This window comes from Arachis stenosperma, unplaced genomic scaffold (assembly GCF_014773155.1).
Source record: "Arachis stenosperma cultivar V10309 unplaced genomic scaffold, arast.V10309.gnm1.PFL2 arast.V10309.gnm1.Scaffold_100071, whole genome shotgun sequence".
NCBI classification, from domain to species: Eukaryota; Viridiplantae; Streptophyta; class Magnoliopsida; order Fabales; family Fabaceae; genus Arachis; species Arachis stenosperma.
In genome coordinates, this window is record NW_026651381.1 from 208767 (window position 1) to 219203 (window position 10437).

General features: G+C 44.4%; 3 protein-coding genes across 3 annotated transcripts in view; all 3 read left to right on the forward strand.

Moving 5' to 3' along the window:
• Positions 1–315: 315 nt before the first annotated feature.
• On the forward strand, positions 316–7624 carry LOC130960104 (putative cytochrome c biosynthesis ccmC-like mitochondrial protein). Its single transcript, XM_057885425.1, has one exon. The coding sequence runs from the start codon at positions 316–318 to the stop codon at positions 1036–1038; it is 723 nt and encodes a 240-aa protein (XP_057741408.1). The 3' UTR covers positions 1039–7624.
• A 143-nt stretch (positions 7625–7767) lies between these two features.
• Positions 7768–9542, forward strand: LOC130960101 (cytochrome c biogenesis CcmF C-terminal-like mitochondrial protein). Its single transcript, XM_057885422.1, has one exon. It carries the CDS (start codon positions 8625–8627, stop codon positions 9519–9521), a length of 897 nt encoding a protein of 298 aa, XP_057741405.1. The 5' UTR covers positions 7768–8624; the 3' UTR covers positions 9522–9542.
• A 743-nt stretch (positions 9543–10285) lies between these two features.
• The window catches only part of LOC130960110 (cytochrome c biogenesis CcmF C-terminal-like mitochondrial protein), a 630-nt gene continuing 478 nt past the window's right edge, over positions 10286–10437 (forward strand). The window contains exon 1 of the mRNA XM_057885430.1: positions 10286–10437. This exon is cut by the window's right edge and continues 478 nt beyond it. Within this exon, the coding sequence (XP_057741413.1) occupies positions 10286–10437 (152 nt within the window).

Sequence of the window (10437 nt, forward strand, 5' to 3'; positions counted from 1 at the left end):
ATCTATAGTCGGTCTCTTTCAAAGCGAAGAACAAAGGACCTTCGACGATGAAGGAGAAGAAGGAGTAGTGCCCCTCGGGACAATTCCTTTTTCTTTGTTCTCTGTTCCGTTCCTGATGTTCAACTAGTCATTAATGGTAGGCTTCATTGGTACCCTTTTCTTTTTTCGGTATGCCGCTCCGCGAGCAAGGAGTGCCACGCACGAGCGAAGCGAAAACAAAGCAGGGGGAATTATTCGCAGGGAGAAATCCTTTGATTGCGTATTGAATATAGATCCATGTCTTTCTTGTTCCACTAGCTAGGACAAAATTCTCAGATGTCCCTTTCGTTATTACAACCTTCTTTTTTGATGTCAAAGACCAGAAGCTATGCGCTAATTCTCATTGGATCTCGGTTGTTCTTAACAGCGATGGCTATTCATTTAAGTCTTCGGGTAGCACCATTAGATCTTCAACAAGGTGGAAATTCTCGTATTCTGTATGTACATGTTCCTGCGGCTCGGATGAGTATTCTTGTTTATATCGCTATGGCTATAAACACTTTCTTATTCCTATTAACAAAACATCCCCTTTTTCTTCGCTCTTCCGGAACCGGTACAGAAATGGGTGCTTTTTTTACGTTGTTTACCTTAGTTACTGGGGGGTTTCGGGGAAGACCTATGTGGGGCACCTTTTGGGTGTGGGATGCTCGTTTAACCTCTGTATTCATCTCGTTTCTGATTTACCTGGGTGCACTGCGTTTTCAAAAGCTTCCTGTCGAACCGGCTCCTATTTCAATCCGTGCTGGACCTATCGATATACCAATAATCAAGTCTTCAGTCAACTGGTGGAATACATTGCATCAACCTGGGAGCATTAGCCGATCTGGTACATCAATACATGTTCCTATGCCCATTCCAATCTTGTCTAACTTTGCTAACTTCCCCCTCTCAACCCGTATCTTGTTTGTTCTGGAAACACGTCTTCCTATTCTATCTTTTCTCGAATCTCCTTTAAGGGATGAAATAGAAGCTCGAGAAGGAATAGCAAAACCTAGTTGACTTCCCAGCTCAAACTGAACGCGATGTAATCAAACTTATAGCTGACGCCGTAGAGAAAGCCCATATGCGAAGTGGAAAAAGTAGGAGTAGACATTGGAATAAGAGCTGTTGTCGGACGTTCATCAGTAACCGGTGTGATGTTAGCAATGGAATGCGTATCCGCTGTTCTCTTTTCTGCTGTGATTGAATCAGTAAGCGCTGCGGATCTTTTCGTATAAAGAATAAACCTCATTCGATCTCAGAAGGGATGAATACAAAGGAAGGGAGTTGCACTAGTCTCATAAATGCCAGTCAAAGAAAACTAACTAGCCAAAAGGCCGGAATAAGCGAAAAAAAGGGATTGGATGGCTTGAATTCCCCTGTTCTAGCTCTAGAAGAGTAAGCTAAGAGTCTTATTTATATTATATAAGAGCCAGCCTATCCTAGTTTTTCCTGTAAGTTTTGGTACTAGGAAAGAATCCTAGCTCCTATAAGAATCAGAGGCGGCGGAGATAGACACTTTGGATTCGGCAAGCTACTCCGCTTTCTAATTAAGATTCAAAAAAGAGGGTTACTACATTGATAGAGGCATAAAAGTATTCAGTTATCCCAATACTTCTCGTCTTTCTGGCTGCTATCTTCCTAAACTGTAGGAGGAAGGGGAAGGGCTTTATGAACGTTACAGAATGAATGGTCAATGATAAATCACCTTGCCCTCCCTTTAGAGGAGTAAAAAAGGTAAAGCTCCGCACTAAAACGCTACCAAAGCTTCGGAGTTCTATTCCTTCTTGCGTCCAATCTCAAGGATAAATTCAACCTAACTCGCACTGCATGAAAGGACATAACCTAGTAATAGGTCATTAAGTTCTTCCTTTGATACTTATGCCATTAGATTAGAAAGAGTAAATTGTCCATCATCTTCGAAGGCCTAAATCCCCTGGGAGGAAATCGTATTAATGATATCATGATGCTACCTCTCCTTCATGTGCAGCCTCTTCTCAAGCAGCAGATTGCCCGAAGACAGACTGAAAGCCCTGTTTCAGCTGAGAGCATTGATTCCCCTGGTACCTCTCTTTTCTATCACAGCATTAGAGGAGTGAGCCCGCCCTTCATTCATCAGGTCTCAAAGTATAGATTGTATGATAGGTAGGTGGAAAAGCTACAACATCACCTTAGTTCCCTGCCGTCTTGTCTTTCTTGAGGAGCAAGAACATTCTTTAGTTCTTTCTCACTTGATCTCATGTCTTTTCCCTTAGATTATGTATTTGTTATTATATTATAGAAGGCATTCTCTTTCTAGACAAAAAAAAAAAAGTTGAAAATATTTTTTTAAAAAGGCAAAAGCCACTAGACGAGAGGGGCAAGCAGCGATAGCAGCTCGACCTTAGGCAGAGCCGCTCAAACAAAGATAGCTTCTTGATCCACGTATCTCATTGATTTTGCGATAGGGGCGGAATGCCAAGCCGCTCTAACACCATTCCATTGGGGAGTCCCATCCCAGCCTTAGCAGGGAACTTACTACAGAGCCAGACAGAGGACAGCACATATCATGAGAAAATTATCTAGATAGATAGGGCCCTAAGAACTTCATTCGTACTCTTGATGTAAATAGAGGACAGGACGCATAATAGCCTAACCCGCAAGCGGGTTAGTGACTTACGTACCTAACCTATTAGCTGTCCTGCTACAAAGCTGACTGATAATGCCCGCTTTACAAACGGAACACAGTGAGTTTTGCCGCGGGTCAACCCAACCCCTAGGCTATTACGGGCTATTACGCTTCTTGGCCTCATATGAGTGACCTACGTACCTCATAGGTTAAATTGAGTGATTACTCCCCTAAGCCACAAGCTGGTTAGGTCGTGGCCTACCTTTCAATCCGTACGTTAAGGGATTCCCTTGTGGAAATCTGACGTCGTGAGCTTAAACCTCAAGAATGAGTTCTTGCTCCTGAACCTATTGGTAAAGTGGCTTAACGCTCTTCTCCCGTAGCTCTCGTCTATCTTACCAGTCAGCCGGCTCTATATAGTGCGAGATTCTTTCATTATTGATTTTCTACGGGCTCTATAGGCCTTCACGAATGCGTCTTCTCGTCTGAGGACGATTCCTAATTCATCGTTAAAACGTTAATTTCTCAGTAATAAGAGAAAGGGCTATGCTATTATCGGGATCTTGCTATGAGACTTTCTTTCATTTCTCTGATTCGATAGCGCTTCCCAAAGAGTGTATTTTAGCTAGCTTATACTCTTTCTTTTGCACTTGTTTCCGGGCAATCGTACCTCTCCTTCCTTTAACAAGTAAGCTCTTTTCTCTATCCAGACTCTATCGAGTCAGTACTTCATGCCTTACAGTCGAGTAATAAATTACCTTCCTTTATCAAGTAAGCATTATTATCTCCTTTGAATTCGTATGGTTGAAAGTTGCCGAGAATGGGTTAGAGCGGGTAACATAAGAAATTCCTGCGAAAGCTCCATCAATTAGATTGTCTTTGCGTTGGGGTTGAAAGCTCGCTCGGTTAATGGACTTGAACCCAGACAATGGACATGTCCCAACTTCCTTCCTATTAATTGAAAGTTGGTAACTTAGGCTGAATTCTCTTCGGACTCAGAATATGGTACCAAAGAGGAGGGTTCGCCCATAGTAGAAGAAAGTCTGCTACCGCCAACGAGTATGAAAAGGCCCTTTTCTTAGAGGGCTTGTCGCTCCTCCATCATATGCCTTCCTCGAAGACAAAGAGTTAGTTACTTAAAGCTTAGATTGTTGAATCGGAATCTGGTACCCAATCTTATATCGTGGAGAAAACCTCCCCCGCCACTGAGCCAGACGATGACGATGCGGTAGTTGATATAACGGGATCACTAGCTGATACCACTCATCTTGCTGATTCAGTAGTAAAAACGACTTATACCGTTGAATTACTTTCTTTATTAATGCAAGTCAGAGGGGACTACTTAGGAATCCTCAAACAAAATAGCACTCTTTCTATTTCTTGAGGCAAAATCCAATTCATCGAAAACGAGGGAACTTTCGTTAGTCAATATCCCAAACATAGGGCTTATGTGATACCTGTTGGATTAACAGCCTAGACCGAAGAAAATAACAAGTAAAGCAGGTCAGGTGTGAAACTTTTACGTCTAAGTAAGTGAAGTTGTGCTAACCGGTCCTATCCTAGATCCAACCGAGTTGGGAACGAGCTAAAGTGGATTGATCCGGTCGACGTGGCTAAGCTGAAAAAAGAAGGGAGCCCTATATATTCTATACTGTATTGATGGCTCATTTTGGCTCACTTCCTCGATATGGGATCGAAAATGTTAAGTACTCAGATTTATTAGAGAGGTAGCGGGCTAGCTGTACAAGCAATTCGACCATATATAAGGGTAGGGTAAGGTCCCTCAGGCCAAGCCCATCAAAGGCTCCCCTAAGAGTTAGATTAGTACCGGCTTGATGATTCCTTTTTGAAAGGATAAGCCTAAGAGATTGCTAGCGAGAATAATTGAACTGAACATTGAAAGACTACTGCTTACAACTCGCTTTCTGTCTTATTTGCTGGCCTTTAAGATGACTGGTACTAGGTAAAAAAAAGGATATTACAATAATAATTGTGCACCCAGAGTAGACCAAAGCAGCTTCACTCACTTGAGACTCATACATTGACAGACCCAGACAAAGTTTATTGATATGAGCCAAGATCGGGCATGAGAAGGAAAGTGGCCAACTAAGCCCTATCAGGGTTTATAACGGAAGACAACTTATTGAGTAACTGCTTGATCCCATCACTTTGAAAGCTACAGAAAACAGCTGTCTCCAAGCTGGTTGAATATTAATTTGAACTCTATCTTTTGTTTGGCAAAAACGGATTATGATTTAGTTCTTCTAGCTTCGAAATCGGGCTTATCCAGTGGCGCTTGTCTTGGTCTTTCACGCGACTGGCTATCCCTCTATATATATTATACGCAATATCTTGACAGGCACGATCTACCTTGGCAACGAACTTCACGCTACGTCTCGGGGTGTACTTTCTATCACTTTCTGGCGGGAAGCCCCGAGCTCTTTGAGATTAGCATGATGATGTTTATATTCGCTTGAACTTGTTAACTTGCATGTGAAAAGCATATAACTAGTCTTCCTTCTCATGGCCCGGCACAAAATGCTTCTTATTTTTGAGAAGCATTGTATTCTAATACATACCCAGATAGAAGGACTTTTTGCAGCCAGAACCAAGATATGCTTCAACATAGCAGCTTCCACCAATGAAGCCCGAAAGCACTTTTAATTTAAAGGTAAAGGGCAGCCAATTTCCAAGCAACATTCCCTTTGTTCTTAACCATATCAGGACCAGACCATAAGAACCTTCTGCAGATCTTATCTTTTGTCTTCAAATCAAAACCGGCAGTATGAACACAGTACTCCAGTAAACTTGCATGCTAAAGAGGGCACTCTGAACCAGTTGTCCAGCATATTAGAGGTATTTATTTTCCAGTACATCTCTTTACTCTAGCTTTGATTCTCTCAATTAGAGGCAAACAATCACTAACTGAGAGACTGGCAATCCCAGGTACTTCATTGGCATTTTACCTTCATTAAAGCCAATTAGATTTGAAATATTGAACTTTGCAGCATCATATCCATAGTAGATTATACTCTTGGATATGCAGTAAGACCAGAAAGATTTGTAAATTCTTTTAAGCATTGATTGACTACAGCAAATCCTTCTCACGAACTAGAGATTTAGCAATCAACTGAGTGGCTTTCGCTCCTTATTGTCTATCGACGGAATTAATTCATTCAAAAAATAAAGAAAAAAGGGCTTTAACGGCTCTTTTCCTCAACCTGTTCAATTGGAGCTAGCTATAGAGCGCACTTTCGGTCAAAGGACAGGTGTTGGCAAAATTTTGGATAAATCATCCGTTTTTCTTAGGCAAGCAGTTGCCCGATCAGAATGATGGAGAGGTCATGCGTCTGACCACAACTCCATGTCAAATGTATTTCGATGGCTCCAGTACGCAAGGTGGTGCGGGAGCAGGTATTGTTTTTCTCTCTCCTAACTAGTAGTGAGACAAGTCATCGCTGAGTATCAGGTAATAGATGCAAAGCAGCAGCCATAGAGAAAAAGAGCCCTAGACTCGATTCGCCGAGTTTGATGAAATAAAAATAGACCAAGTACCTAGAAGAGCCAATGTTGAGGCTAACACAATGGCACAGCTGGCTTCGACGTTTGAGATTTCCTAATCGGACACCTGAAGAACATACGTTCAAAGGACGATTCCAACAACATTCCAGATCACTTTTTACTGTTACATAATGGAGCCAGAAGAGATTGGGCAGGATGATTGGCAACAGCCTCTCGTCAGGTACTTGTAAGATTTATTTATTTAATAAAATATGCTAAGAGATGCCAGGCCCGCAAGAAATACGGACCAGTGCAGCATGTACCAGCTTAAGAATTGCATCCGATCTTAAAGACTTCGCGCCTCGACGCTTTGCTTTGATCCCTGACCTAAACTCTTTGGTAGGCTACTCTTCTACCATGAAATGCTATAAGTTAGGTTTTTTAGCTTGCCTTTCTCCTTTCGTTCACTCGGCCTTCAAAGAAAGATGGACGGGGCGGGCAGAGGAAAACCTAACGATTGTTCCAATCGAAATGGAAAGAAAACCCATGAATAGGAGGTTAGGGGGGGACAGAAGTACTCAACGAGGATAAGGGATCCCCCCGGGTGGATGCGCGTGAGAAGAACTAAAGCCACTACAAGACTCCTACCTAATATCTTGCTATAGGCGCTTTTGGCTTTTGACTTGTTTATGTATGATTACGATAGAACTAGGGGCGCTAGCGTTGATGAAAAATTCCTATTCTTGCCTAAGCCTTCTACTTACTTTTCGAGTATAGCCTTGTGAGGAACTTAACTTTAGCTCTTCGAATGACAGAAACATCTTTCTTGCTCTATGCGAAGAATAGCCCTTAAAGCTGGAGAAGGAAGAAGTGTGAAAGCAAGCAAGTCAAATTCAGGCACATTAGTAAGTTCTTTTCTCTGAAGAATGTTCGAACTCAGACATAGATGACTGGGATCACTACACTGGCTTTGTTGGTTGGTTTGAGGTAGGCAAGTAAAGAATAAGAAATTAGGCAGGGACCACGCTACACTCTCACCTCTCTCGAGCTACAGGAACCCTAAGCCAGGTATGATGCTGACTTTGCAAGCGCAGGGAAAAGAGCTGGTAGTGATTCTTCGGGACAAAGGCCAAGGGTGAAGCCGGGGAAGTTTAATATTTAATAAATTCATAAATGACATCGCCTTTAGGGGCGCCGTTTTCATCCAACTAGAAATATCGTATGAGAAGCAAAAGAATGTTACGTTACGCCCAAAAGTCCCATGCATCCTTTCTTTCTTTGGTCAACAACCAAGCACAACTCAATAGAATGAATTCTTCAAGACTCCTACATGAACTTTCTGTCTGGAGGGAATCAATTTTTCTCAATCAATCACTACACTATGTTTCAACAATTTCTCAATGCTATGTCAAGGGCCTTCCACTGGATTCGAAATTGCGGAAAACCTGAGCCTGAGGTCTTGTCTTAAAAGAGAAAGTCTCTCAAGAGTTGAGAGCATCGGACTTGACTTGGAAGAAAATATTGTATCTTCTTTCTGTTTTAGGGGGGGCCACTATTCCTTTAGTCGTTCAAGATCAAGTTCTCGCCCATTGCGATGGGATCGCTGGGATGGAAGGGCCACCAACTCCGCCAGGTATAGAACCGAAGCACCTCTTGAAGCGCCCCAGCGGCGCCCCTACCTCAACCGGTTATTCTATTATCCCGGAATAAGAACCTCCCCTAATCTCGGACGCATTTCTAATAGATATTCTTTATTGCCGCTACGGGCTCCTGAATCTTGGGGGGGCTGACGGGTTGAACCGTCAGGTGTCCATCCATAGTCAATTAAAAATTACAAGTAGAACGGCGTGTGGAAGCTGCGTTGGTAGCGGACGGTTTTTACCCCCTTTCTATTCTTGATAGGTACCGTGACATTCGTTACTATCTCCATTCCCTGCGGGGGGGGGGCTGATGACGCCACGGACCTATCAGTCCTATGTCATGCAAATAATGGAGCATGGCACCCGGCAAAGCCTTCCCTATCTGCGGGTCATCCAAGCCATCCATCATTCGCATATTCTGTTAGACCGAGTGGATGGTCAATAGTTTTAACCGCAGGGAATCAATGGGCCAGCTCCGAGAATAAATAAAATAAGTGGCTCTTTTTGTTTCTATACGCAATTCACGTTAACATGCGTCTGTAGCCGTTGCAAACAGAGGTAGGAGGAGGACCAAAACCAGACAGAAAATGGAAAAGAAGAGCGACCCCTATTCAAACCGAAAGAAGTACCTCACCTTACGAAGAAGTAGTTGGAGCTGGGCTCCGAACTATGAGAGTTTGCTTTTGTATTATGTTTCTAAGAGAGGTATGATCAAATAAGGGATCAGACCGCTCCCGGTGTTCGAACAAGTCATTAATGGTCGGCTTCATTGGTATCCTTTCGATATGCGTTGCGAACACTTTCATTTTTAGCGTCTCATCTTCTCTAGAGAAGCGAAACTCGAACGGATAGAGCGGATGGTCCAACTACATAACTTTTTCTTTTTCATTACTTCTATGGTCGTGCCTCGTGGCACGGCAGCACCCTTACTATTGAAATGGTTCGTCAGTAGAGATGTTCCCACAGGTGCCCCTTTTTCCAATGGTACTCTAATTCCAATTCTTATCCCTTCATTCCCTCTTTTGGTCTATCTACATTCCAGGAAATTCAGACGCTCCATGGACGGAGCAAAAAGTGGAGTCTTGGTCAGAGCAGGCCGCCTTATTTTACTACCAGACATAATTGGGAGAAGCTCATCCGAAACTAGAGCTGGAAACGCCTCATTTCGTTTCGTTCCCGTTCTTCATTTCCTTCTTCTCGAATCCAAGGGGGACTTCTCATATTTAGAATCTTTCTGCGGTGTGCTCTGTTTACTATTCTTTCGTACTCTCTTCTCTTTACCACGCGATAGGTCAGCAAAGCGTGAGCGGGCGCAGAGAAGGAAACGCCAAAGACTTCGGCCTAACCCTAACGGGAATGAGCAAGAACGAAATGACAAGATGAGGTGCTCCGGGCACCCCCATTTAGAAAGAAGGGTCGAAGGTTTTGGGCCTGTAGCTTTCCCCGTCCCCCCTTCGTCGGGGGGTGCTTGTGTGGGGGGTGTGCCACCTGAACCTGAAATCGGGCTTGAAGCTCTCGCCTTACCAACGAGCCGACAGCTGATGGCTGTTGGTCACGACTACCACCAAAAAGCTCCAATTCAGATGAATATTGCACATTTTGGAGTGTGCATCTGTATGTTGGGTGTTCTTCTGTCGTGCGACCCGGCGGCTTATGTGCGACCTGTGGCCCACGCCTCCTATTTGTTCAGGGCGGGCGGCGTGAACTCTGACTCGATCCGGGTATTCAATCCCGCCGCTGAGATGCTCAGTTGACTCCTTAACCTTGATAGGAAGATGGCTTATTCAATAATTCGTGCATAAGGGTAAGGAACTTTGGATGAACTAATGCGAATGGGTGTAAGCCTCGCTGCTCGGAAACACCCAGTGCTGACCACACTGAGAGACACGAAAGCGCAGGTAACGCCAGTTGGCGAAGTGGCGTTAAGCATCCCTAGCGGTACGAAAAGAGAGGTCGTGATGATATCATCTACGTCCGTACCGCTCCTCGTGGAGTAGATCCCGCATCCAACCAAGTCTTTGACCAGGGAACGGGATAATTCCCACTACCGCTGGAAGGCCAGCCGGGCCGTGAGCGCGGTGGGAACGGGCTTCCCAAAAAGCCAGCCCCGGGCCGGGGTCGGCATAGAATGAAGGGGACGGCCCTAATGTTGTGTTGGCAAAGCCAACTTCTTGGGTTGCGGGCGGAGAAGAGCGGACGTGGGGACTCAGACCGGGGCGCAGCGTAACTAAGAGAGCCATTCCATTTAGGGCGAGACAGAATGGGCGGGCACGAATTTATTTTGGGAAAGCTGGTGTCCGAGCCAATTTGTAAGACGACTACAACTTCACTTATTAGATTAGTATTCGCCGAAAAAAATGGGATGAAATAGAAAGAACGCGAAGCGCTAGCGCTATAGTATATCAAGGTTTTTTTTGGGGGGGGATTTGCTTCTTCACAAGCTTATCCCCGCCCCGACCGGCAGCTGCTGCCCCATCTCTAAATAACTTAACTTCCCCCGGTCTTCGGCCCGAGCTGTATGAGGCAGAAACTCGCCCCACGTACGGTTCGGAGGCCGAGCCCCACCCCAGCTGTAATGGTGCGGCTTAGGTCAACTAACACAAAGAGGATACAGTTCACTCAACGATTGCCTTTGGGTTCCGAACTCCATATGGGGAAGGAGCGTTGTTG

Coding starts and splice junctions, on each gene's coding strand:
- LOC130960104 (XM_057885425.1), top strand. CDS start 316: ATGTCCCTTTCGTTATTACAACCTTCTTTTTTGATGTCAAAGACCAGA.
- LOC130960101 (XM_057885422.1), top strand. CDS start 8,625: ATGGTCCAACTACATAACTTTTTCTTTTTCATTACTTCTATGGTCGTG.